General features: G+C 52.5%; 1 protein-coding gene and 1 long non-coding RNA gene across 2 annotated transcripts; one reads left to right on the forward strand and one right to left on the reverse strand.

Moving 5' to 3' along the window:
- Positions 1 to 1,488: 1,488 nt before the first annotated feature.
- Positions 1,489 to 3,216, reverse strand: LOC309628202. The gene is made up of 3 exons (XR_014244240.1): positions 2,927 to 3,216; positions 2,686 to 2,768; positions 1,489 to 2,089 (listed from the first exon to the last, which is right to left on the reverse strand). It is a non-coding gene; the product is annotated as an uncharacterized lncRNA (long non-coding RNA).
- A 116-nt stretch (positions 3,217 to 3,332) lies between these two features.
- NELFA (negative elongation factor complex member A) lies at positions 3,333 to 27,413 on the forward strand. Its single transcript, XM_082390941.1, has 11 exons — positions 3,333 to 3,667; positions 19,238 to 19,409; positions 20,665 to 20,826; positions 22,264 to 22,353; positions 23,845 to 23,975; positions 24,065 to 24,134; positions 24,313 to 24,401; positions 25,213 to 25,324; positions 26,090 to 26,373; positions 26,471 to 26,570; positions 26,680 to 27,413. Exons 1-11 carry the CDS (start codon positions 3,458 to 3,460, stop codon positions 26,862 to 26,864), a joined length of 1,605 nt encoding a protein of 534 aa, XP_082247067.1. The 5' UTR covers positions 3,333 to 3,457; the 3' UTR covers positions 26,865 to 27,413.
- Positions 27,414 to 27,744: the final 331 nt, after the last annotated feature.

Below are 27,744 nucleotides of genomic sequence, written 5' to 3' on the forward strand. Positions count from 1 at the left end.
ATTCATTCTACATACATATATATAAAAGTTTACATCTGCTAACCCCGACCTCCCACTCCATTCCCCCTTGGCAACCACCAGTCTGTTCTCTCTGTCTGTGATTCTGGATGAAACAAGAAGATGTTAGCATTCTTCATTCCAGAGAAGCTCATCAAGAGACCACCTGAGGCCACATTAAAGGAACCAGAGAAAGTCATCAGGAGACCGCCTGAGGCCAGATTAAAGGAGTGCAGGCCCTGCACACACCCTGATCCTTAGCAGCAACCTGCCCTTGAACCACTGCTATAAAACTCACCAAATCCTCCCGGGTTGGGACAGTTTTGAGGGGCACGAGCCCCTGTGTCCCCCTTTGCCTGGCAAAGCAATAAAGCCATTCTTTTCTACTTCACCCAAAACTCTGTCTCCAAGATTTGATTTGGCACTGGTGCACAGAGGCCAAGTCAAAACTTTTAAGTAAATTAAATGTACATGGGGTAAGAGTTTTTAGATGAACTCTTTAGGAATAATTATGTTCTAGGACTGTCTACTTAAAATGGTTCCTCCAGATTTTTAGTAACTTGGAACTGCTAAAATAAGTTAGATGGTGTAGACTGAAAAAAAAAAAAAAAAAAAAAAGCACAACCTAAAAGCTGAGTTGTTTTATTTGGTGGACAAAACTGAGGACTTAAGTCCAGGACACAGCATCTCGGATAACGCGGAGAGACTGCTCTGGAGAGGTGAGGGAGGGGCCAGGACGCAGAGGGGTTTTTGCAACAAAGACCAGGTAGCCGGAGCTTCAGAGGATCACTGTTAACGAAATCATTCCTTTGCTCCGCATCGTAGCCATCTGGGGCATCCCATGCTTCGGCAGCCCGAGTTTCCTCGGGGTGCGCTGCACGGGGCGGGGCAGATGCAGCGGCTGACGGTTTGATGGTGGCATCCTGTCTCCATCCTGGGCTCCCTCGTGGCTCACCATCTGGGATGCGGCTGTAGTGACTGATGGCTACAACCTCCTTTGTTTACTGACATGAAATATTGACAGGCAATATCTTCCATTCACAGCAGGAATTCCTCGAGTACCCAGGTCATTCCCAAATAAGACACTGGAACAGTAACTGCTAAACAAGCCTAAGTTTTGCTACTTTTGCTTTTCATTAGAGAAAAACTAAAGATGTTTGGGTTCACTGGACATGTACTCCAATGAGGAAAGAAATTAGGTTACAGAATATGTTTACACATCCTGTGTGTGCTATTTACAACGTAATGACTACGGACACAACATACTTCTAAGTTTAATCTCCATTGTTAGCGTTTTCTCTATCACTTTAAGTCTAGTATAAGTAGTGGTGTAAGTGCTCCCACCTTTGCTGCGTTCGAGCTGCCAGTGTGTTATCTGTGAAAGTGGGGTTGGATGAGAAGTGCGGTGTACAACGTTATACAGACCTCCACTATCCCAGTCAGTTACAATAGACAGACAGAAATGGGTAATAGTGAATGAATACAATAAAATGAAGTTACATTTTTTTTAAATTTTATTTTATCTATTTATTTTTGGCTGCATTGGGTCTTTGTTGCTGCACGCGGGCTTTCTCTAGTTGTGGCGAGCGGGGGCTACTCTTCATTGCGGTGTGTGGGCTTCTCATTGCGGTGGCTTCTCTTGTTGTGGAGCACGGGCTCTAAGCATGCAGGCTTCAGTAGTTGTGGCGCACGGTCCCAGTAGTTGTGGCTCACGGGCTCTAGAGCACAGGCTCAGTAATTGTGGCACACGGGCTTAGTTGCTCCGCGGCATGTGGGATCTTCCCGGACCAGGGCTTGAACCCGTGTCCCCTGCACTGGCAGGCGGATTCTCAACCACTGCGCCACCAGGGAAGCCCTGAAGTTACATTTTTAACAATGGCAGTGTTTAATGACAAGCTTATAAAATTCCTGAAAATTTAGCAATTGACACTCGCAAGCCTGTGTCAACTGTGGGAGGTGAACCAGCACAGTCCGCCTAGAGAACTCTTAGCAGCCCTCCTTAACACTGCCTGGTGTCCTTTGGCAGAGGGGGATCTGAAGGGGGGTTCATGCACAGGCACTCTTTCCGGAGATGATGAGGTCCGGGTCCAAGCTGTGAGCGGGAAAGGGACAGAGGAAGAGACATACCGGCTGGGACGTGAGGAGGCAGGAGGCCGGGGCTGGGTGACCCCTCCTGCACCACTGCGCTGCTCCCTGTCTGGGGCACCCTTCCTCCTGCTCACTGCATGGACTTCTTTTAACTTGAGGGGCAGCGTGCCCTCCTCGGAAAAGGGCCCTGGCCACGCCTGGTACACCAGTCCCCACCCCTCTCGGTCTGCCACCAAGCTTGGGAGCACCTCCAAGTGTGCTGTCCTCATCCACGAGAGGTACTAGCCTGACTCTAGGCGCTGGCCCGATTCTGGGCGCTATGACACATATCACTGGGCGCAGGCAAGGAAGCCGGCCTGGGGGGAACAAAGGGGTCGGTCAGGCAGGAGCTCCCTCCCTCCAGGGAGAGGGCACCCGCTGTGGGCTGAAGCCCCAGTTCTGTGCTGTCCTTGATTATGCTCAAGCCTGGCTGGGGTCTGTGGCTGGTAAGAACTGCCCCCCAAGGCAGGGCTGACTCCCTGGGGGCCGGACCGCTGGTCTCCCCCTTTCTGGCATCTGGAAAGGGCAGGCCCAGACCCGGTAGGTGCGGGGCCACGATACCTGGAGAAGGCCGCCTGCAGCTGAGCCCGAGGACGTGGAGCAGCCGCGGGCATCATCACTCAGTCCTTTCTTGGGATAAAGCACTGGGGACCAGAGAGGTTGCCAGGCTTGAGAAAGCTCGCCCAAGAGCCTGCAGGCCTGATGGGCAGCGTATGCGGCACTCCCGTCACTCGGTCTCCCCGCCCGCCTCCTCTGGATCGCCGACCCCGCAAGGGCGAAGGTTTGGGCCCGACTCGCTCACCACTGTGTCCCCAGCAACTGGAACAGTGCCAGGCACGTGGCAGGTGGTCAGCGCACGCGGGCTGTCTAGGGAACGGACGAGAGCTGGACCCCACCCGACTCTATTTGGCAAATATTTCCCTAAATGTCTTTCTGACCTCGACAACCTCGCTCCCAGCGGCGCGGGACCCCGACGTCCTGGCCGCCCCCCGGCGCCCGTCCGTTGGTGGGTAGCCCTAGCCAGCCGGCGCGTCGGGGTTCTGTCCGCTTCAGGGCCGAAGGGGGCGTAGGTCGGCCGAGCCAGCCCACTCCTCTGATGACGTCATCTTCCGCGGCCCTCGAGAGCCGGCCACGGGCGCCGCCATGTTACGTTACGGCGGCCGGCGGCCGGTCCTCGCGCCGCCGCGAAGCGTCTCTCCGGGGCCACGCCCCCTGTGGTGACGTCACCGCCGCTCGCCCTGCGGGCGCCGCCATGTTGAGGGTCCTCGCCGCGGGCGCGTAGGTGTCCTCATAAGATGCCGGCTCGGCAGCGCCCGGCTTTTTCCCCCTCAAGATGGCGTCCATGCGGGAGAGCGACACGGGCCTGTGGCTGCACAACAAGCTGGGGGCCACGGACGAGCTGTGGGCGCCGCCCAGCATCGCGTCCCTGCTCACGCCCGCGGTTATCGACAACATCCGCCTCTGTTTCCACGGCCTCTCGTCGGCCGTGAAGCTCAAGCTGCTGCTCGGGACGCTGCACCTCCCGCGCCGCACGGTGGACGAGGTGAGGCGGGCGGCGGTGCGGACGCGGGGCCGGCCTCCCCCTCGGGGCCGCGCCTCCCCGGGACCCGAGACCCCGGCCCTCGCGGACCACCCCCCCGCTCCCCTCCCCTCCCCCCTCTCGGACCCTCGCAGTTCGCGGACCCGTTTCCCCTCCTCACCGCCCCCCCGCGGTGGACGCGAGCCCGAGCTGCCCGCCTGCACCTGTCAGAGCCGCGGGCGAGGTGCCCGGACGGGGGGAGGGGGGTCGGGATGTCGGGGGCCCGCCTCGGGCTCAGCGCCCACCTCGGTTTTGTTGCTTTCACCTGTCGGGGTACCCACCCGGTTCGGTCATCCTGCGCTCTGGGTTCTTGCCACACGCTCGTGTTCTTGCATCGTTCTCATCAGTGGGTCTGTCCGACTTGTTCTCTGCTTGTTTTCCTTAACGGTAAATTGTGTCGCTTTTTGCGCAAAATAAGTAGTTTTTCAAAATGTTGAAGCGCCATAGTTGCTTAAACGTTCCCCAACTACTGTCGCGGTGACTGCCCCGTTATTATAGTTGATAGTTGTTTTTTATATATAACGTGTACAAAAGAAACAGAATAAAGCTGTGTCCAGAGGCCTCCCCCACCTGTGCCGGGTCACAACCCTTGCCCTCTCCCCTCGCTCACTTTGGGAGGTGATCATTTCTCTGCCCTTCCTTGTGATTTATCAGTTGTATAGGCATTTTTCAGCAGTACAGTTTGGTTTTGCCTGGCTTGAACTTAATGTTACGGTATCATATCGTGTGTTTCGCGTGAGTGATGTGGGTGTGTCTGTCTTCTTCGGGTTGACACCTTGACACATTCATCCAACCTGCGGCCCCGCTGTGGTTTAATTTTCACTGCTGAATAGTGTTCCATTCTCTGAGTATGCATATGGTTGGGCATCTTTTCATGTGCTTATTCATTATTTGATGTTCTTTTTTGTTAATTGTTCAAGAAAAAATTTTCCCCCACGTAGTTTTTTCATTGCTTTGTAGGAGTTTTATTTATTATTATTTTTTAAATATTTATTTATTTATTTATTGCTGCACGGCGCGGCTTGCAGGATCTTAGTTCCCCGACCAGGGATTGAACCCTAGCAGTGGACGCGTGGAGTCCTAACCACTGGACCGCCAGGGAATTCCCGCTTTGTAGGAGTTTTTTAAAAAATAAAATTTGAATAGCAGTCTTTTTTCAGTTGTGTATGTTGCAGATTTCTTCCAGTTGTGTCTTGCTTTAGCTCTCTCCGTGGAGTCTTCAGAGTCACAGAAGCTCTTAGCTGCATCTAAGCAGGTGTACTCCTCTTAGGATATGCTTCCCTGCTAGGGGGCCGGGGGAGGGAACTCCCTGTTGTCTTGTCAGAGATGTCCAGTTCTGCCTTTCGCCTGTACAGCGTCTTTCTCCTGTGCAGAGCCCTCCAAGAACCTGGCCTGGGGTGGGTGGAAGTGTGTCTCCCCCATAACCTGTTTATTAACCATACTTGTCCCGAGTTCATGGCCAAAACTTTAAATAAGAAAAAGCCATTTTTGGCCGAAGCCATGTTGGGATCGAAGCCTGGCCACGATGCTTGCCCTTGAACAGGTCTCAGTAATTAAGGATCTTAAGGGAAGTGAGAGAATGCAGGAACGAAGGAAAAGCAGTCAAGAAATGGTAGTTCGGTGATCGCTTCGGCAGCACATATACTAAAATTGGAACGATACAGAGGAGATTAGCATGGCCCCTGCGCAAGGATGACACGCAAATTCGTGAAGCGTTCCATATAAAAAAAAGAAAAGAAATGGTAGTTCGGCGATAAAGCAGAGTCCTAGTTCTTCCTCCAGGGATGTACGGAACAATCTGATACACATCTTGAGTTCCGCAAGAACTAAGACCCCCACCCAGGCGGAGGATGGGATGATGATATTGACCCATGTGACTTCAGTCGACTAAAGCTTGGACTCTGTCAACCACCAAAGCCCCCTCATGAATATGCATGTACCCTTAGCTTAAAACTTCCCCACTTTTGGCGTTGGGGAGACACAGCTTTGGGAAAGATCCTGCTGTTCCCCTTACTGGTTGCAAGGAATACATCCTTCCTTCTTTTTGGCTTGGTTGTGTCTTTTGGCTCAACACTCATCAAGAGGTGAACCCAGTTTTTGGGTAACAATTGTAGTAGATGTGAACATGAATGAATATTTTGAATTTTATCAAATGTTTATAATGTCTATTGACATATAGTTTGTCACATTTACAGAATAGCATTGTGTTTTTTGTTTTTGTTTTTTTGGCTGCCTTGGGTCTTCATTGATGGGCAGGCTCTCTCTAGTTGCGGCGAGCAGGGGCTACTCTTTGTTGCGGTGCACGGGCTTCTCATTGCGGTGGCTTCTCTTGTTGCAGAGCACACGGGCTCTAGGCACGCGGCTTCAGTAGTTGTGGCTCGCAGGCTCTAGAGCACAGGCACAGTAGTTGTGGCGCACGGGCTTAGTTGCTCTGCGGCACATGGGATCTTCCCGGACCAGGGATGGAGCCCGTGTCCCCTGCATTGGCAGGCGGATTCTTAACCACTGTGCCACCAGGGAGGTCCCAGAATAGCATTAGCTGCTGTTAACCAACCTGGCATTCCTAACTTGGTCATTTTATATGGAGGATTATGTCCTGATATTTTGTGTAGGAATTTTGTATCTGTGTTCATGGGTGAGATTAACCTCTAATTTTACTTTCCCAGACTGTCTTTGTCAGATATTGGTGTTGAAGTTATGCTACCCTTATAAAAGGAGTGGTAATGTATCTTCTATTTTCCTCTTCTTTGGAAAGTTTGTTTAACAATGGAATTATTCCTTTCTAAATGTTTGGTAGAACTTAGTAATAAAGCCATCTAGGGGACCTGGATTTTCTTTGTGGGAAGATATTTGAGTATTGATGCTTGGTTTTATGTTCTTCGTAAGTAAAATTTTCTGGATATTATATATTTTCTAGTGATTTGGCAGTTTCTATTAAAACTTCAAATGTATTAGCATAAAGTAGATAATAACATTCTCTTATCTTTTTTTAAAAAATGTTTATTTATTTATTTATTTTGGCTGTGCTGGGTCTTAGTTGCGGCATGCGGACTCTTAGTTGCGGCATGCATGTGGGATCTAGTTCCTTGACCAGGGATTGAACCCAGGCCCCCCGCATTGGGAGTGCAGAGTCTTACCCACTGGACCACCAGGGAGGTCCCACAGGTTATTTTATTTATTTATTTGGTTGCACTGGGAGTTAAGTTGCAGCATTCGGGCTCCTTAGTTGTGGCATGCGAACTCTTAGTTACGGCATGCATGTGGGATCTAGTTCCCTGACCAGGGATCGAACCCAGGGTTCGAAACCTGACCAGGGATCGAAACCAGGCCCCCTGCATTGGGAGCGCAGAGTCTCATCCACTGCGCCACTGGTGAAGTCCTGGTTATTTTCTAATCACTGCATCCTACGAGTTTTGATAGTGTTTTCATTACCAAGTCACAATATTTTGTAATTTCTATCATGATTTCCTAACTGACCCCTTTGTAATTTAGAAATGTTTCTTAATTTCCATACATTGGAGGGAGGGAGGTTTTAGTTATGTTTTTACTAGTGATTTCTAGCTGGATTGAGTGCTTGTCAGTGAATATAGTCTATATTATTTCAGTCATTTGAAATTTAAGATTTGCTTAATGGCGAAATATATGGTCAGTTTTTGTAAACATTGCAAGTGAGTTTCAGAAGCATTTTATGATCTAGTTTTGTGATCCATTGCCCAGTATATGTTCATTCGGTCAAATTTGTTTAATCGTGTTATACAGGTCTACTGTATTCTTACTGATTTTAAAAAATGTATCAGTTAATGAGAGGGGTATGTTTATCTCTATTATGATTATGGATTTGTCTAGTCCTTATAGTTTTATCAACTTTTGCTTTCTACATTTTGAGGTTATGTTATTAGGTGCGTACAAGTTTAGAATTGTTATTGTTGCCTTGTGAACTGAACCATGGATCTTTATATAGTGGTCTCTATAGCTGGTAATGTTTTGTCTATTTTTGTCTAGCATTGATATAGGTATACAAGCTTTCTTTCACTGATTTTTTTAAATATATAGTTTGTTCTTGGATTTTGTCTGTATTACAAGAAATTATAATGAAGAACTTGCTTAGCTAGGTTGAAAATGAACTAGGCCATTCTGGATAATTTAGTTTTCTGAAAGGCATTTTTATTTATATATTCGGTGTTAAAAAACGAAACAAAACAAAACAGGAAAACTTTCCAAAACATCCCAATTCACTTAGCTGTTTTAATTATCTTTCTTTAGTTATTTAAGGATCTGATACCTTAGGGGATAACATTCTGAAGATTAAGCTTTTTTACATAGGACCATAGATACCGGGGGACTAGATGGCCAGCCTGTGTGTGTTCTGCACTGTATTAGCCAGGGTTCTCCACAGAAACAGAACAAATAGGGTGCGTGTGCACCTTATGTATACCTGTATATAACATATGGGGGGGGGGGCGGGGAGAGATACTGGTTTTTATTGAAAGGAATTGGCTCACAAAAGCCTCCTGAAAAGTCCCAGGAGCTGCAGCCAGAAAGTTTGAGACCCAGGAGAGCTAAAGTGTAGTTCCAGTCTAAAAAGCCAGCAGGTCGGAGACCCAAGAAGAGCCAGTATTTCATCCAAGTCCCAAGATTGGAAAAGACCAAAGTCTCAGCTCAACAGTCAGGCAGAAGGAGTTCCATCTTACTCAGCCTTTTTGTTCTGTTCAGGTCTTCAGTTGATTTAATGAGGGACATCCACATTAGGGAGGGCAGTTTGTGCATTTCAGATGTTAATCTCATCCAGAAACATCCTCACAGACACACCAAAAATAACTTTTGACCGCTTGGCCGGGACATGTAAAAGTAAACATTGTATGCAGCGTCTGCTACAACTTGTGTTTCTTAATGAAATCTGGAAACTAGTTCACTTGTTTTGTGATGTATCTATTTCTCTTAAAAGCTAAGTCAGCAACAGTTCTTAACTAATAGGAGGGAAGAGGAAAAGAGATTTTAATGGTCCAGTATTTTAGTTTATTCAGTGAGGGGTACAGAAGTGATTTAGGGCCCTTGCTCTCAAAGAATTTAGAATTTGGTCCAGGAAGTAAGAATGATGTCAGGAGGCAATGTACATGAGGGGCTTTGCTAACTACAGAGTGTCGTAAAATGTAAATACTGACTTCATAATGTTTTAGCTATATTTGAAAGGGCTTTGAGGAAACTGTAAATGCTGCTACTGATAAAACCAGTGACCCCTCTTGTCCAAGTCCTTAACATTGCCACCAAAGGAAGTTTTAGGGAGAGTTTTAGGACTGCGTGAGATAACTCTTTAATATGTAAAATTATCCAACTCATGAGCCTGCTGTGGGAAGCCTAGGGATTCCAGTGATCAGTGACTGCGATAGCTACGATAGCTACGTATTTATCACCCGGGGGAACAGATCAGGCTGGCTGCCAAGTGAATAAGAAACAGTGTTTCCCCAAGGACATGTCACAGTTGTGAGTTGTCACAGCATGCCCTTTAATCACTATGGCTGCCTTATTCACTGAGAAACTCTGTTGTCTAAAAGTCACAGACTTGGACTTACCTGGTGGCGCAATGGTTAAGAATCTGCCTGCCAATGCAGGGGACACGGGTTCGAGCCCTGGTCAGGGAAGATCCCACATGCCGCGGAGCAATTGGGCCCGTGTGCCACAACTGCTGAGCCTGTGCTCTAGAGCCCGTGAGCCACAACTACTGAGCCCACGTGCCACAACTACTGAAGTCCATGCGCCTAGAGCCTGTGCTCCGCAACAAGAGAAGCCACCCCTCACCACAACTAGAGAAAGCCCGCGCACAGCAACAAAGACCCAACGCAGCCAAAAATAAATAAATAAAATAGATAAATTTTTTAAAAAATGAAAATCACAGACTCTCGGAAACTGCTGTTTAAAGTCATATCAGTAAGAATGAAACATCCCACTTTTGCTTGGAGGATCTAAGACACTTTGACACAAAGAAGCAGCCTCAGTTTCCAGCCCAGGTGCAGAGGCTCGGATAAGGGGTGTGTGAGCACGACACCCACGTCTCTCGCTATTGTTGTTTCTAAGGAAACTGGACCCAGGTCCACCTGACAGTTCTGACACTGACCTTTTACTCACAGACTCACCACTTCATTGGAATTTTACCTAAACTCCACCGTCCCCCAGAGTCAAGTACCTCAATCATTTCCTTTCTGTGGTCAGGTGCCCATAGTGCCTCTGGCGTGAGACTCCGTGGTCCCAGCGAGTCAGTAACTTGACGGCAGGCCATAGGATTGCCCCTGAGGGCCTTGGGCCCATTGGCCCAGGACAGTGGCTTCACTCTGTAGTTCTGCAGTTTCCTAGGATGTGTTTTGGTGAAGAAATTTTAAAAAATTCATCCTACAAAGTTTGTTGGGCTTCTTGAAATTGTGATTATCTTTCATCTGTTAATTCTTAACAATTTCCTCTATAGACCTTGCGTTGGTCCCAGTTTCTGTTCCCTTTCTCTCTGAATCTCCGGTCAGGTGTGTGGGAGACTTTCTTCTGTTTTCTGTGCAGCCTCTTTGGTATTTTCAAACCATTTTTTTTTCTGCCTGTTATGATCTGGGTAGCATCGGACTTATTCCGTCTCTTTCTTATTCTGTTGTTAAACTTATTTACTGGTATCCCTTCAGAGTCTCTTCTGTTTAACTTCTCTGTTTTATTCCCACGTCCTACTCCACTTTCCCCATAGGTAGCAACATTCCCTGTTCTGTTCTATTATGTGTTTTTTTGTGAGTGTTCTTTAAAAATGTGTATTGTTTTTAGGGACTTTTTTTCATTTGAAGTATCATTGACATAAACATATTGAAAGTGTACAGTGTGACATGTGCACACCTGTAAAACCGTTGCAGTGAAGGTATCATTCTCCTCCTGCCCCTCTCACTCTGCTAAGTAATCACTGATCTACTTTCTGTCTCCATAGCTTAGTTGGCATCTCCTGGAATGTTATATTAATAGTGCTTTTTTTGTCTGGCTTTCACTCAGCATCCTTATCTTGAAGTTCACGCTTGTGTTATGTATATTAGTAGCTCGTAACTTTTCCTGCTGAGTAGTGGCCCTCTGAATGGACATGTTTACATGTATGGACAGGTTCTTGTGTGGCCTGTCGCCGTTTCTCTAGAGGAAACACCTGGAAGAGGATGGCCAGGTCCCGTGATAGGAAACTGCCAAACTGCTTTCCAGGGTGCTTGTATCATTTCAGTATCCCGAGAGGAGTGTGAAGGTCATGGTGGGTTTTTTTTAATGCAAACATTCTAGTAGGTTTCAGTTTACGTTTCCATGGTGACTAATGGCGTTGAGCCTCTCTGATAAAGTGTTTGTTCAAATTGGGGTGGGGGGGGCTGCCCTGGTGGTGCAGTGGTTGAGAATCTGCCTGCCAATGCAGGGGACACGGGTTCGAGCCCTGGTCTGGGAAGATCCCACATGCCACGGAGCAACTGGGCCCGTGAGCCACAGCTACTGAGCCTGCGCGTCTGGAGCCTGTGCTCCGCAACAAGAGAGGCCGCGGTGGTGAGAGGCCCGCGTACCGCGATGAAGAGTGGCCCCCGCTTGCCGCAACTAGAGAAAGCCCTCGCACAGAAACGAAGACCTAACACAGCCAAAAATAAAAAATAAATTAATTAAAATAAAATTTAAAAATTGCAAATAAATTGGGGTGGGGGGGTGCATGTATTTTTAATTGATATAAATTCTATTGTCTTACATATCTCAGTTTTTGTAAACAAAATGTGTTTTTAATATTCACTTGTGTTGCTGTTCGTCTAACCCTAGGGCTGACACACTGAGGCCTGTGACTTGTTTTCTGTACAGTCTGTAAACTAAGAATGTTCTGAGCATTATTAAAGGGTTAGTGAAAAAAGATGAGACAGAGCTGCGTAGCCCCCAGGGCCTGAAATAGTCAGTCTCTGGCCCTTTACAGAAAAGTGTGCCAGCTCCTGACCTGCACAGCTGCGCCCCGACTGTCGCCCCCCCATGCACGCCACCCTCCAGCACTGATAGCGGGCTGCCCCCAGCTCAGCCACAGCAGTCGTGCTGCGACGCGAAGCTCCTTACCCGTGGATTGCGGTGAACGCTTACTTGGAATCTATGCCCCGGGGTGGGATTGTTGGGTCATAGAATGTATTTGTGTAAGTGGTGGCGTTGAGGTGCCCACACTCCCACGTGCAGTGCCTCTGGGCACCTGTACCATCTCCCCCACCCCCCAGCACTTGGCCTTGTCCACTTTTCTGCTTTTGCAAATCAGGTGGTTGGAAAGTGCTGCCGTGTGTTCATTTGGGTTTTTTTCCAGTTCATTTGGGGTATCTGTGGCTGGGTTTGTTGCCGTCTCAGATTTCCTCTTTGTACGTGGCCCATTAATAACACCTGCCTGTGTTTTATTGGGGTTGCTGTCCTCTTGTTGATTTGCGGGGGCTCTTTGTATATTTTAATGTTAAACGCTGCTGGTTTTGAATGTTACAGATTGCATCTGCCTGCTAAATTTTCCATTTGCTCATCGCCTTTCATTTTAATGCACAGTAATACGTTTTTTGGCTCATGGTTTGTGTTTTGAAGTTTTGTGTAAGAAGTCATTAAATGTGCTTCTTTTGTTTCTCTTCACTTTGTAGTTCTCCTGTTCAGAGATCCATCTCTAATGCCTCAGTACTACACCTCATTTGTGTGGTTGGATGGGGAGAAGGTGTTATTTTTCTCTGTTCTGAGCCCAGGGTTCCCAGCCATGCGTTGAAATGCAAGCCAACTCTCATTTTCTTGTGGATTTGTGGTGCCACGTGTGTCTGTGTGTGTGATGTTCCAGCAGCCCACGCCAGTCTGCCCTCTTGGCAAGAACTGGAAGCCCCTCACTTACTCCGCATCTGTCTTCCCCCAGAGACCCATAAAAGCTTATTACCGTGAGAGCACTGAAGGCAGGATTCTCACTGATGATTTTATTTAATCTAAAGGCTCAGGCTGCCATAACAAAAATACCATAAACTTGGTGATTTACATAATAGACATTTATTTTCTTACAATTCTGGATGATGGAAAGAAAGCCCACGATGAACTGTTCGTCTGAGCTGGCTGATTCAGTTTCTTGTGAGGGCCCTCTTCCTGGCTTGCAGATGGCAGCCTTCTGGCTGTGTGCTCAGCTGTGGCAGGAGAGAGCGAGCCCTGCCCTGGGGGCTCTGTTATAAGGACACTAATCCCATTCATCAAGGCCCAGCCCTCACACCTAGTCACCTCCCAAGGATTAGGGTTTCAGCATATGAACTTGAGGGGGGACACAAACATTCAGCTCATAACAGTGGTCGTTTTTTGTCTTTAACCCCCCCTTTCTCTTCAAATGTTTTTGTAAAGTATTGTCCAGTTGCCTCATAGTAGTTGTATTAGTTTGCAGTAAAGTACCACAGAGTAGATGTCTTAGAACAACAAAAGTGTGTTGTCTCACAGCTCTGAGTGGCCAGAAGTCAAATCCATGCCTCTCTCCGAGCTTCTGGTGGCCTCAGGTGTCCTCTGGCTGGTAGGGCCATTGCTCTAGCCCTGTGACAGGCTTCTCCACAGGCGCCGTCATGCCGTCTTCCTCTGTGTGTGTGCATCTCTGTCCGGACAGCCCCTTTTTATAAGGATGCTAGTTGTGTTGGATTACGACCCATTTGAACGACCTCATTTTAACTCGATGACCTCCATAAAGGCCCTGTCTCCAAATAAGGTCAGATTCTGAGGTCCTGGGGTTAGGACTCCTACAAATCTTCTTGAAGGGGCACAGTTCAACCTATAGCGGTAGGTTTTTGTGAACACAAGTGAGTTCTCAGTTTCTTTAGTGCTCACCTGTGAGCTTTTTTGAGACCAGGTCCTGTGTCTTGTGTGTCTCTGTATCCCTAATACCCCACTTTGCCTGGCCCTTAGTGGAGGGGGCCCCCGTGTCTGTAGGATGGATGAGTCATAGAGATTCACACTAATTGCAAATCCGTCTTGGTGATGCTTCCATACCAGTGCCCACGCTGTAGCTGCATTCTTTTTCCTGCCTCACAGGACCTACTTTACCTACTTGGTCTCCCGTCCCGTTGGTGGACGTGCAGCTGTTTCCTGTCTTTTGCTGCAGTGAATTCTCTCAGGTGTGCAAGGTAACTAGAGGATAAATTCTTCTTCTTTTTTTTTTTGTAGTTTTTATTTATTTTTATTGAAATATATTAATAATTGACTTAACAGTGTTGTGTTTCAGGTGTACAGCAAAGTGATTCAGTTACACATACACACATACATACATATTCTTTTTCAGATTCTTTTCCCTTATAGGTTATTACAAAATATTGAGTATAGTTTCCTGTGCTATACAGTAGGTCCTTGTTGGTTATCTCTTTTATATATAGTAGTGTGTATATTTTAATCCCAAACTCCTAATTTATTTCTCCCTCCCCTGCTTTGGTAACCATAAGTTTGTTTTCTATGTCTGTGGGTCTATTTCTGTTTTGTGTGTAAGTTCATTTGTATCATTTTTCTTAGATTTCACAAATAAATAATATCATATAATATTTGTCTTTATTTGACTTCACTTAGTATGATAATCTCTGGGTCCATCCATGGCATTATTTCATTGTTTTTATGTTTGAGTAATATTCCATTGTATATATGTACCACATCTTCTTTATACATTCCTCTGTTGATGGACATTTAGGTTGCTTCCATGTCCTGGCTATTGTAAGTAGCGCTGCGGTGAACGTTGGGGTGTGTGTACCTTTTAGAATTAGAGTTTTCTCCTTATATATGCCCAGCAGTGGGATTGCTGGGTCATATGGTAGTTCTATTTTTAGTTTTTTGTGGAACCTCCATACTGTTGTCCATAGTGGCCGCACCAGTTTACATTCCCACCAACAGTGCAGGAGGGTTCCCTTTTCTCCACACCCTCTCCAGCGTTTATTACTTGTAGACTTTTTGATGATGGCCATTCTGACCAGTGTGAGGTAATACCTCATTGTACTTTTGATTTGCATTTCTCTAATAATTACCGATGTTGAGCATCTTTTCATGTGCCTTTGGGCCATTTGTATGTCTTCTTTGAAGAAATGTCTATTTAGATCTTCTGCCTATTTTTTGATTGGGTTTTTTTTTTTATATTGAGTTTTATGAGCTGTTTTTATATTTTGGAGATTAATCCCTTGTTGGTTGCATCATTTACAAATATTTTCTCCATTTTGTAGGTTGTCTTTTTGTTCATGGTTCCTTTATTTTTGTTTTTGTTTCCATTACTCTAGGAGATGGATCCAAAAATATATTGCTGTGATATATGTCAAAAAGTGTTCTGCCTATGTTTTCCTCTAAGAGTTTTATAGTATCGGGTCTTACATTTAGGTCTCTAATCCAGAGGATAAATTCTTGGAAGTGCTAATTGCTCAGGCAAAAAGCACATACGTCATAAATTGTGATGAGTATCACTAAAATAAAGTTAGTAGAGTGAATTCCCTGGTGGTCCAGTGGTTAGGACTCCATGCTTTCACTGCCGAGGGCGTGGGTTCGATCCTTGGTCGGGGAACTAAGATCCTGCAAGCTGCGCGGTGCGGCCAAAAATTTAAAAGAATAAATAAAATAAACTTAATAGAAGTTATGCCCATTTAAGTTCTTGTCAGTGTGTGGTCGCCTGCTCCCTGGGAGGTGTTCTCGCTCCTGCCAGACACTGTTGCGAGTGCTGAATCCCCAGGATGACTGCGGGCCGCTGCTGTTAACGCACTCCCAGGCTGTCCTGGGAGTGGTGACAGATTCGGGGTTTGGCCTGAGATGGCTGGACTCAGGAGCGTGTGCCACAAAGCCCTTCGCCATCATGCCCGTCCTCCCAGGCGGGCCAGCAGGGGCCACCCTGCTCCGCCCTGCCCATCCCTGAAGTGGGAATTGTATCTCCTCCTACGTTTATTTTGCATTTCTCTTATGTTGAATGAGGCTGAGCATCCTTTGCATTTTTTTAAGTTTTAAATCATTTTTCTAATGGTAAACTTTTAAAAAATTGACATGTAAGATCAATCTCATATGTGTGTTTGTTCTTTATATATATAGACATCTATAAAATATACACACTCATGTATATGTGTGCATATTTTTTTAATTGCCTGTGATAAGAGTTGCAAAGTATTTTTTTCACCCAGTTTGCCATTTCTCTTGATTTAATATATGGGATTTGGAGCTTGGTGGTGGTTTTCCATGGGAAAAATACTTAAGTAGCAAAATTCAAATTCACGTCTTTTATGGCTCCTTGGTTTAGAATCATAACTACAGAGGACTTCTTCCTTAGCAGTTATACAAAAGAAAGACTTCTATGGTTTCTTCTTGTGCTTTTACAGTCTCATTTCTCAAATTGAAATCTGATCCATTTGAAGTTTATCTGGGAATAAAGTGAGAGGTAAGGAGCATATTTAATCGTGTGGCATTTGTAATTTTAATATCTGGTAAAATTGATCTTTCTCTTGTTATCTTAAAAAAATTTTTTTTCTTATTTTTGTTTATTGCTTTTCTCATAGGAAGTTTAGAATCAGATTGTCCAGTTCTGTGAAGAAAATATTTCTGCAACTTGAGTGGGGTCACCCTAGACTTACAGATTACCGAGGGAGAGTGTCTGTCTTTGTGGTATTGAAAGCAGCATACACCTTGTCATCCATTCAAGCATTTTGGGGGGCTCCTTGTCATTGTAATGCATTCTTAGAGATTTAATGACAACTTAAGTCTGTTTTGAGGTATGGTCTTTTTATTGATTTTGTTACCTCTTGTTGTCTTGCTGTGTCTTGAACTCATTTCTCTGCTTTATGTCCTCATTTTAGAGAGTTTAAAAAATTCATGGTGCTGTACCTGGTCTGAAACGTCATGTGCTCAGTAGAAGCATGTCTAGCGGATATTGGTGTTTTCTGTCCTGTCCTCTTTCCGTTTGACGCTTGGTTCCTTGTCTGCTGGTTCCTCCACTATTGTGACTCCTCTGGACTGAAGCACATGCTTCCTGGCCCAGCTTTTACAGGAGCTCCGCGTCAGGGAGGGCCAGAGCCGTGTTGCAGGTGACAAGGACCATCCCTTGGACACAGGCCTGTCCTTGCCGGCCCACTGCCAGGCTGCCCCCTCCAGAGACAGCTCAGCTGTGCTTCCTGGGCACCTGGACTTCTGACATCTGGGAACACGGTGCCCAACCAGGGCCAGGGACACTCCCGCCTCCAGGCAGGAGCCCAGGTGTGACGCCAACTTTGGAGACGTCTGCAGGCTTCGGCTAAGCTTGCCTTATGGCCCCCTGTTTTTTTCCTCATACAGTTTTTCAAACTGAGATATTCACACAGGACTCATTCTTTTAAAGTGCACAAGTCAGTGGTTGTGGTACATCACGGTGCTGTGCGGTCATCGCCAGCATCTGATACCAGGACGTGTGCGTCGCACCGAGAAGGAAACCCCGGCTCCCTGACAGTCACTCCCTGTCCCCACTGCAGCCCCAGGACCACCGTCCGCCTCCCGGGCCTGCGGGTGGCCTGTCCTGGACGGTTCACGGGCACAGAGCCACACGGCATGTGCTCTCTCAGGTCTGGCTTCTTTCACAGAGCTTCATGTTTTCACGGTTCACCACTTTGTCACGTCGTGTGTCTTTTTATTGCCAAATAATGTTTCGTTGTATAGGTAAACCACATTTTGGTCATCCATTCATCAGATGATGGCCTTAGAGTTGCTTCCACTTTTGGGTTGTTACAGATACAGCCAGCCATTCACGTATGAGTTTTTGGGTGGACAGATGTTTTCAGTTGTTTTGGGTCTGTACCTGGGAGTGGAGTTGTTAGCTCACGTGGTAATCTGTGTTTGTCTTTTTTTTTTTTAATTTTGGCCGCGTGGCCTTGTGGGATCTCAGTTCCCCGACCAGGGATTGAACCCGTGCCTCAGCTGTGCAAGCACAGAGTCCTAACCACTAGACCACCAGGGAGCTGCCTGTTTGTCTTTTTGGGGATGCGCCAGATGGTTTCTCTAACGGCCGCACCATTTTACAGCCTGCGCCCTGCCCCGGGCAGCGTCAGAGGGCTCCAGGTCCCCTGCCCCTTGGCCGTCTCTTCAGTTCTGGGCTCGGGCGTGGGAGGTGGCACCTCCTGCTGGGCCACCTCAGTTCCATTTGCAGGCTCTCCTCCCCATCACCTGGGAGTCCCCTCACACACAGTGTGTGTGTGTCTCTCGTTCCTCACGCTTTGGGGTGACTGCCGAGGGCGCAGCCTGCCATCTGTGTGGAGCTGCTTAATTTGAGACTTAGGTATGAGGGGGTCTTCTTTGTTATGTTTCTTACGTAACTTTAGTTTGCCAGGGACACGTTTTCACTCTTTAACTCATAGTAAGTGACAGATAAAATTGTTTTTCATTTCGTGCCTTTTGTTTTTAATGTAGGAGAGAGTTGATAGCTCAGCTAAATACAAGGGGGAAGGTGGTAGACGGGCTCATTCTTCTCAAACATCAAAAAAGCCCCCAGCACAAGTGTTAAAAAATAAATAACTGTTTACCATTTTTGCCACACGTCAAAAGAACTTATTTCCATGTATTTCAAGAGACAGCCTTTTAGAGTTGGGTCAGCTGGCACCCGGCCCTGTGCTTGGCCAAGGGGAGGCGCCCAGCCTCAGGCGGGAATGCCAGAGCCTTGACGCTTTGACCTCAGCTGCGCGTGCGCCTGGGGGGATGCGGGGCTCAGCCAGGCATTCTCTCTGGACCACCGCCGGGGCTGGGGCGTCCAGGGCAGGTGAGGGGATCCTGATTCCTGAGGGTGGTGGGAAGCTGGGGATGAGGGTTAAGCCGGAGCGTGAGGGGATGGATGGGTTGGCGCAGGCGAGGTGGCGCTGCCAGGTGAGGGGGGACAGGTGGACCAGGAGCTCGGGTGGGAGAGGGCAGGTGTAAGGGGGACCGTGTTCAGGCTTGGGCCCGCGTCTGGGCCTTAAGCAGCGGTGACCGCGGGCCGCTGTGGCCACTCGCACCTACGGGAGGAAGCGGCACCTCGAGCGCAGCAGACACGCCGGCCACGGCCTGTCCCCGGGGGCCAGGTCCCCCTGGTCCTCGGGGGGACCGGCCTCCTGTGGGCTCTTCTCTGTCACGTGAGCCCGTCACGTGGCCGTGGGGCGTGCGGGGACTCGCCCCTGTTCTCCTGGCGGCCTTCCGTACCCAGTCCCTTCCCAGCCGCCGCAGGTGCCGAGCCGCGGCTACCCCAGATGCCCCAGTGGCAGGTTCCCCAGCAGGGGGCGGGAACGGCCCCCCGTCCTGGGCGGCCCTTCTGTTTGCCGCCGGGCCGGTGCACCGGGAGGCGGTGCGGAGATGCGCGGGCCGCCGGCCGAGGTGTGGGCACTGGGGGGGGGGCCAGGGGAGGGCTCTCCTGAGGGCGGGGCCCCGCCCCGTGCACCCAGAAGCTCTGGCAGGGTTCAAAGGGGGCTCCTTTCTGTGTCTGAACAAGCAGAGGTGCGCACACGCTCCTGCTCGGCTCCAGTCCTGCGGGCCTGAGCCAGGGGTGGCAGCGGGTGTCGGCGACAAGGACTGCCATCTCTCCTCTCCCGGCAGATGAAGGGTGCCCTCACAGAGATCATCCAGCTCGCCACCCTGGACTCGGACCCCTGGGTTCTCATGGTGGCCGACATTCTGAAGTCCTTTCCTGATACCGGATCTCTTAACCTTGATCTTGAAGAGCAGAATCCCAACGTTCAAGATATTTTAGGAGAACTTAGAGAAAAGGGTAGGTTGAGTGTGTTTGGTTTACGCTGGGAGGAGGGAGATGGGTCTTCCTTGAAACCCTCTTTTGTAACATGAGTTTGACTTTGAGAGTGTCGCACGCCGTACTGTGTCGTGCTGGCTGTATCCGTACGCCCCTGCCCCACGCGCTGCCGGCTGGCTTTTGACCAGTCTTTGAAAAGAGCAGCCCAGAGGCTCCCTCCTCACTGTACGTGCTTTATCTCAAGTGCGTTATTTACTCGCTTTCACATTCACGCATCCCTCTCCCCACTCAGCTCCATGAGGGCATGGGCTCTGCCCATTCAGAGCCTAGAACATTCCCTGGCACAGAGTAGATGCTCGTAACTGTGTGTTGAAAATATCAGCAGTTTACTTGTCTAGAACACGAACCGAAAACCACGTAGAAAATACTTACAAATGGAGTCAAAGAACATACAAAGATGGCAAGGTCTGTTCCTCCCTGAGTTCCTCTCCTAGTTTGGAGAATTGGAACTGCAGCCCTTTAAAGATGGAACCTGTGCCCCTGCGGTCCTGCAGGGCCGGTGGCCTGGCCGTCCCCGGGGGCAGCTGCGAGATGACCGCTCTTACTGTGTAGGCTTTCGCTTGACTTGTAGCTGCCCACAAGCTACATGGATGCTTCCAGAGCATTGGAACGCAAACTCGAGATGTTTCTGTCCTGGTGATTAGCTTGATGAGGGTCCAGACAGGTCCACGCCCTCCTGGGTGTCCTCTCTCTGGTGGGAAGGGCCTGCTCTGTCTTCCGCCCAGGGCCTTCTGCCGAGCTCTAACTGCCCGGTAAACCCACAGACCTGGGGAACGCGCCTGCGTGCTTCTTGTGAGGGCCGGGATTCAGAGGGTCCGGGAGAAACCACCCCTGGGGGCCGTGGGGACTAGGGGGGAACCCCGGGACGGCCACAGGCTCCCCCGTCCTACGGCTTGCTCCGGGGATGCACAGAGCACCTTCCAGACGTAGCTGTGCTGAGGGACGTGTGTGGCGGGGCCCAGGTGCTTCTGCCTGTCAAAAGCTCCGCAGGGGTTCCGCCGAGCCCTCCAGTCCTGTCCTTGACCTTGGGCCCAGGTTGGTGGCCTTGATTGCTGGCCTGTGGCAGGCAGGCAGTGGGTACTTGTTTTCTGTTTTGAGATCAAAGCAGAAGCTCCACTGCTATAAACAGGAAACTGTGCGTTTTCATGTTAGCGGTGAAAATTGGGCCTGGGTAAGGGAAATGCACCCCCTAACATGTTGGTTCTCGAACGAGCAGTGAACGAGTGTGAGGCGTCGGCCATGCTCCCGCTGGAGTGCCAGTACTTGAATAAAAACGCCCTGACGACCCTCGCTGGGCCCCTCACTCCCCCAGTGAAACATTTTCAGTTGAAAAGGAAACCGAAGAGTGCCACACTGAGGGCAGAGCTCCTGCAGAAATGTGAGTGCCCGCCGTCCGCATGCGGGTCTGGGGGTGGGTGCGCCTGGGCCAGGGGGCGCACTGGGACTTGTCGGGACCCTCCTCAACGGGGGCTGCCTTGCCCGGCCTGGAAGGTCCAGCAGATTTGGGAGAACTGACTGCCGAGCAAATCATGCTTTTGTCCTATGTCTGTAGTTTTTATTTTTAGACTTCTTTTAGGTTTTATGGTACCTAACTGTCTTTTAAAGACAGAGTTCTACGTAGTTTTTTTCTTTTTTTATTAGAAATTTATTGATTGCTACGCTAAACTGTGTGTTCTAAAAATCTACTTTAGAAACTTCCGAATTTTCAGGTTAAAGTATTTGTAATCTTTGTTCCCAAAATGAAATCTGTACCAACTGAGTCACACAGGTGATGAGACAGGCAGCCTGGAAGAGATTGGAGAGGCTGGGTCCTAACTCCTATAGCCCTGCCTCATTCTTGCAGATGATCTCAATTTGACTTTAAAGATGTTTGGTCATCTTATTAATGTTTTCTTAATTAGTGGCTTCTAAAATGTACATGGACGATACCTGCTCGGAAAAAGGCCAGGAGATTGATTCCTTTGACTGATAGCAAAACTTTTATTTTAAGTGGTTATGGTATTGGTATTAATAATCTATATAAATGCCCTGTTTTCAAAGAATCCAAATAAAACACAGCAGCCATCGTGACTCTCGGTTCCAGACGGACATCGTTCTGGGGCCGGCACTGTGCTGTAGCTTCACGGAGCTGGCAGTGCACGGCCCGGGCCCCCTGCCCCCTGGGCAGCTCCCAGGCCCCTCCGTGCAGTCAGCAGTGGCACCTGCCCCCCGCCCCCCACGGCAGAACCTGGTGCTGGGTGGGCGTGGGGCTCTGTCCCTCCCCGAGCTTGTTTCCTGCCTCGCGTTGATGCTTCTGTGAAGGCAAGGGTGAGGTTGTGCCAGATGACCACCCACCAGTGAGGACGCTTCATTGGGGCCCCTCCCACCCCCCCACCCCGGGAGGTGCAGCCGCCAGGGCCCTAGTTACTGCAAGTGTAGTTCTCTACACCAGGCGTCCCCAACCCCAGGGCCACGGACCGGTACCGCGGGCCGTTAGGAACCGGGCCGCACAGCAGGAGGTGAGCGGCGGGCAAACGAGCGAGCGAAGCTTCATCTGCAGCTCCCCGCCGCTCCTCATCGCTCCCCGCCGCTTGCGTTACCTCCTGAACCATCCCGCCAACCCCAGTCCGAGGAAAAATTGTCTTCCACGAAACCGGTCCCTGGTGCCAAAAAGGTTGGGGACGGCTGCCCTACACAGAAAGCGGAGTTGCAGCGTTTGAAAGCAGACGAGCGAGTGTTTGTGCTCAAATCCTTACGTCTCGACCGTCTTTGTAAATCCCATGGGTGGAGGCGCTGTCATCGGGAGGGCGCTGACGCAGGCCACCTTGTCTTACAGCCACCGAGACCGCCCAGCAGCTGAAGAGGAGCGCGGGGGTGCCCTTCCACGCCAAGGGCCGGGGGCTGCTCCGGAAGATGGACACCACGAGTAAGGCCGGGCCGCTGCGGGGTCGGAGGGGAGGGCTCGCCCTTCCTCGGGAGCACAGTCGTTGAACTTTGACCCGACTGGGCCACGGGCCCTGCGGTGCTGCCGGCTCTGTTGTGTGGAATGAGGGGGGCTCTTCTGCTTACGGAGGGTCCGGAAGTCTCCGCCTGAGATGAGGAAAGACCGGGATTGGAGGGAGACGCTCAGTCTCGGTTCTCGCTCGTCCTTATGGCCGTGGAGGGCATGGGCCGCCGCCTCCGCCCCAGGTCCTGCCGCCTGCCGGCCCCGTGCCGGCCCCAGGTTCTCCGTGGGGCGAGGGCTCTACAAGCTCGAGGCTGACCGGGCCACCGTCGTGTCGTCGGGTCTGCTCCCTCATCCCTCCCTCGGGGCCGGAGCTCACTTCTTGCTCCCTGCCCACCCCACGCTGCCCAGGCCCAGGGCCGACCGGACAGGGCAGGTGGGTCGGTGAGAGCAGCGGCCGGGCTGCCACTGGAGCCTGAGGGGGCTCATGGGGGTCCTCCCTGCGGGGCCCACAGCACTCGTGTGGGAGCTGCCGTCTTGGTGTCGGCCGACTCGGCACTGTGGGGGGGGGGGGTCCCCCAGCCCCGTCACCTCAGGGCCGGCTGTTGCCCTGCGTGGCCCTGGAAGTGCATCAGGTTGACGTGGGGCCTTCACTGTAATGTCCCTGCCTGCCCCCCGTGTGCCAGTCCCCCTTGACAAAGCTCCCCTCACCTTCCTTTCCACACCCCGGCCGGGCACCCCGACCCAGCGTGCCCACAGTGCAGTTCAGGGGTGCTTCCTGCTTCCCTGCCCTGTCCCGTTGGCCGTGCCAAGGGGCCACCTGTGCACTGGGCCTGGGACGCCGTACGTGATCTTGGTGTGAGTAAGCCCTGGTGTCTGCACGCTGCGCACTGGGACGGGTCCCAGTGGCAGGAATGGAGAAGCACTGGATGCCTGGGGAAGGGGCCAGGCCCCCTTCAGAAGGAGCCATTCCGCGTGTGTCAGGTGCCTTCCCTTTGAGAGATGAGGGACCAGGCCCAGGGGAAGAGGGAGGGTGATTCTGGCTGCAGCATGTGGGCCTCTAGCCTGTAACACATCTGTTCACCCCGAGGTGCAAGAAAGAAGTGGAAGCTGAGAGTCCCGTCTGTGGCGATAAAGGACTCGGTGTGTTAGGGTCGATGGATGCAGGTGTGGTGTCTTTGTTGGTTTGGCGTCTTGGGCAGAGACGTCAGAGTTTGGCTGTGGTGTCGCTGGTTGCCACGGCGTGCTTTTCTGGGCAGGCCGACCCGATGCCCCGGTGCTTGGGCACAGGGAGAGGGCAGGCCCCTGGCCTGGGGGCATCCCCGGCACCTGCCCTCGCGGAGGCGCAGCACATCTGTGGGAGCACTTGGCAGGCCGGCAGGGGCGTCTCTGGCGGAGACGGGCGAGCGGAATACGCGTCGGTGGCGGAGTAGCCGCTCCGCGAGGCCCCCTGACGGCCCGTCCTCTCCGCAGCCCCGCTCAAAGGCATCCCGAAGCAGGCGCCCTTCCGAAGCCCCACCGCCCCCAGCGTCTTCAGCCCCGCGGGGAACCGCACTGCCATCCCGCCGTCGAGGACGCCCCTGCGGAAGGAGAGGGGCGTGAAGGTGGGCGTGTCCCCTGGCAGCCCCGCCCGCGCGGGACCAGCCGCGCTGCTTCCGCGGGGCTGAGGGTGGGCTTGTGTCTGTGTCGGCAGCTCCTCGACATCTCCGAGCTGGACATGGTCGGGGCCGGCCGGGAGGCCAAGAGGAGGAGGAAGACCCTGGGTGCGTATTGGGGGCCGTCCGCCCGCGGAGGCCCTGGTCTCTCGTCTGCCGAGACCGAGACCGAGACCGCCCCCGGCTGGAGAGGGGCGAGCCCGCGGGGCGGCCGTGTCCTCCGAGTCGCCGCCTCGGGCCGGGAGGGCCGCCGCCCGGGGCGCTGAGGCCCGTGCTCTGCCCGCAGACGCGGAGGCGGTGGAGAAGCCAGCCAAGGAAGAGACAGTCGTGGAGAACGCCACCCCCGACTACGCGGCCGGCCTGGTGTCCACGCAGGTAGGGCTGCAGGGCTGCAGGGCCGCGGGCGGCCGGAGCGCGTGCCCCCGTTCCCATCGTTAGCCGCGGAGGCGCGTCCTGTGGGAGCACACGCGTGGACGCACACGTATGTACGTGGACACGCGCAGGAGAGGGGGCGCCGGCGGGGCGCTGGCGTGCCCGTGGGCCCAGGTGTGGACGGCGCCGCGCGCTGGGGGCTCCTCGGCGTCCCCTGTCCCGCAGGGGCGGTGGGGCGGCCTGGCGGGAGGGCGCGCTGCTCGGAAGGCCCCTCTCTGCCGGTGCTGCCGCCTGGAGGAGCTGGGCAGCTAGGCACCGTGTGCCGCCTTGTCCCCACCGGTCACTTCTGGGTGGTGGGAAACTTCTTATTGCAGAGCTGTGTTTTCTCACTTTATTGAAAGGAGTGTCTTCCTTTTCTCATATGCTTTTGTGGTTTAAAAAAAAAAAAAGTTGTTGAATTTTTTCTTACCTCAAAGATGGCTGGTTCAGAAGGGTCCCTAACCAAACAGGGACAGCCCCGCCCCACCCCACCCCGCGCCCTCCCAACAAGGCAGCTCCAGGATGGGGGCGGCGGCAGGGCCGGACGCTTGGGGTCCAGCACTGCCGAACACGGGGCCCCTGGCCTGGAGCAGTCTCCATCCCTGGGGACAGCAGCGCCCCCGGTCCTGCTCCGGGGGTGGGGGCCCTCCTGTGGGGCTGGAGGTTCGGGTCCGCGCTGAGGCCCACAGAGGAGCCGGCCCCATCCAGGACTGGGAGAGGCTCATGCTGAGCCCCCGGGCTGCTTTTGGGAGGAACCGTGGTCTCTGTCTTCCAGAAACTCGGGTCTCTGAACAACGAGCCTGCGCTGCCATCCACGAGCTACCTGCCGGCGACGCCCAGCGTGGTCCCTGCCTCATCCTACATCCCCAGCTCCGAGGCCCCGCCAGGTGAGCGGGCAGCGCGCCAGGGGCAGCACCCACCGGGCAGGGAGCAGCATCTTCCCAGGACTCGCCCACGTGGTGCTTCCTTGGGTGTCAGGACCTCTGCTGGTGCCGCCGGGGCCGGAAGACCCTCCTGCCCAGCACGAGCTGCGAGAAGTAAACCCAGGGGTTTCAGCTGCTTTGCCCTTCCCGGGGCCAGACAGGCAGCGCCCCTTGTGCGGTGCCAGGTGTGAGGCCCAGTTTGTGAGCGGGAGGGGGGCTGCTGAGGTTACAGCGCCTCAGGGTCCAGGGGTCTTCACGTAGCCCTACAATTTGAGAAAGAAGGTGCTGAAGGAAAGGTAGAGAGGGATCTGTGGGTTCTGCTCCGAGGCGTTTGCTCTCCGGGCTCAGCGTCGCCTGCCGGGGGGTGGGGGGGAGCTTGGCCTCGGGGAGGGGGTGGCCAGAGAGGGCCTGGGGGTCAGGCAGGCTTGTTGGGCTCCAGGAAGCAGCCCTCCGTCCCCTCGCCAGCGCCCAGGAGCCCACTAGCGCCTGGACGTCTTACCTGCTGGTCTCAGAAGGCCTGAGCCCTCTGGCTCCCGGCTGGGGCCCCGCGCCCAGAGGTGCCGCCCAGGGCTTACACCCCAGCTGCGGGCAGGAGGGCCCCCCCCCACGCCCGTCCCCCGCGGGCGGCCTGTGGGCTCCGGGGCGGGACGGGGCGGGGCCCGGGCACTTCTCTCGGAGGCGGGGTCCCTGGCCCTGCCGGCCGCCCCCCAGGCCTCGCTCTGCTTGCAGCCCCTCCTGCCCGGGAAGCCAGCCTGCAGGCCAGCCGGCCCCCCGAGGAGCCCAGCGCCCCCAGCCCCGCGCTGCCGGCACAGTTCAAGCAGAGGGCGCCCCTGTACAACAGCGGCCTCAGCCCCGCGGCGCCCACGCCCGCGGCGCCCACCTCGCCCCTGACGCCCACCACGCCCCCGGCCGTCGCCCCCGCCACCCAGACGCCTCCGGTGGCCATGGTGGCCCCCCAGGCCCAGGCCCAGCCCCCCGCCCAGCAGCAGCCCAAGAAGAACCTGTCGCTCACGGTAGGTGTGCGGGGCGGGGGGGTGTGTGTGTGTGTGGCCCCGCCCACAGCAGGGGTGCCGGCGGGGCCCAACACCCAGCCCTGCTCCTCCACCGCAGAGAGAGCAGATGTTTGCCGCGCAGGAGATGTTCAAGACGGCCAACAAGGTCACGCGGCCCGAGAAGGCCCTCATCCTGGGCTTCATGGCCGGCTCACGAGGTGGGTCCGCGGCCGGCCCTGGGGGGTGGGGGGGACCTGGGTCCTGCGGGGGTTGGGGGACGGCCCCGCGCCCCCAGGCCCCCCGCCCAGCGGCCCCTGCCCCCCTCAGAGAACCCGTGCCAGGAGCAGGGCGACGTGATCCAGATCAAGCTGAGCGAGCACACGGAGGACCTGCCCAAGTCGGACGGCCAGGGCAGCACCACCATGCTGGTGGACACGGTCTTCGAGATGAACTACGCCACGGGCCAGTGGACGCGCTTCAAGAAGTACAAGCCCATGGCCAACGTGTCCTAGGGCCACCGCCCCCGCCGGCCTGACTCGGGCTCCAGGGGACCACCGGCCCCCGACGCGCCACCGAGTCCCAGCCCACTTGAGCTTTAGATTCAGTTTCTCTGGGGTGTTTTGGACTTATTTTCTAAATTTTAATATGGGTCCCTTTTGTGTGATTTAAGACACTTTTTTGCATTCAACGTTACAGTTCTGAATGTTAAACTTAGCCCCGAAAGGTGTAACTTCCTAATCTTGGCAACAGCTCTGCCTGTTAGACTTCTGTCTTTTCTCATTTTTTCTTCAGTCCCACTGACCGCGAGAGAGGGCTTTTCTTGCTCGTGCAGCCCTCTCCCCGCCCACGCGGCTGAGGGACCAAAGGTGGCGCCTGGTGTGGCTGAAAACAGGGCGGGGACGGCCGCCAGTGCCCAGGGATGGGGGATGCCAGGACACGCTCACCACCCACAGGTTTTGTATTTGTCTTTTGTACCGTTGTGAGCATTTAAGACCAGTTCTTGGGTACCTGTTTTCATTGTAAAAACTACCTAATTAAAGTTTAGCTTTTCTAAAGAAAAAGCACCAGAGCTGTGTTTCCAGCCAGCTCGACCTCTCTGCTCTGGGGCCCCAGGCCCTCTCTGGGGTGGGTGACGTTGGGGTCAGCCCAGGGGTCACTCCTGGACGATGCGGGCATGGGGAGCACATCAAAGGGGCCTGGGGCTCAACCACCTGCGGGGCTGAGAAGAGTCTGCAGCTTCCTCTCCCTACTCTGTCACGTTTAAGGGGGGTTTGGGAACCAAATTATAATTAACAGGAAAAAAAGCCTTTCCCCCAAATCAGAACGACACTCACTATCTACGATACTTGTTATACTTCCAAGGCCACGCTGGCCTCTCCCCAGATGTCGGGA

The sequence above is a fragment of the Balaenoptera borealis genome (genome assembly GCF_965194805.1).
Source record: "Balaenoptera borealis genome assembly, chromosome: 4".
Lineage (NCBI taxonomy): Eukaryota > Metazoa > Chordata > Mammalia > Artiodactyla > Balaenopteridae > Balaenoptera > Balaenoptera borealis.

Coding starts and splice junctions, on each gene's coding strand:
- NELFA (XM_082390941.1), top strand. CDS start 3,458: ATGGCGTCCATGCGGGAGAGCGACACGGGCCTGTGGCTGCACAACAAG. Junction 26,374..26,470: donor AGAAGAACCTGTCGCTCACG/GTAGGTGTGCGG, acceptor CCTCCACCGCAG/AGAGAGCAGATGTTTGCCGC. Junction 26,571..26,679: donor CTTCATGGCCGGCTCACGAG/GTGGGTCCGCGG, acceptor TGCCCCCCTCAG/AGAACCCGTGCCAGGAGCAG.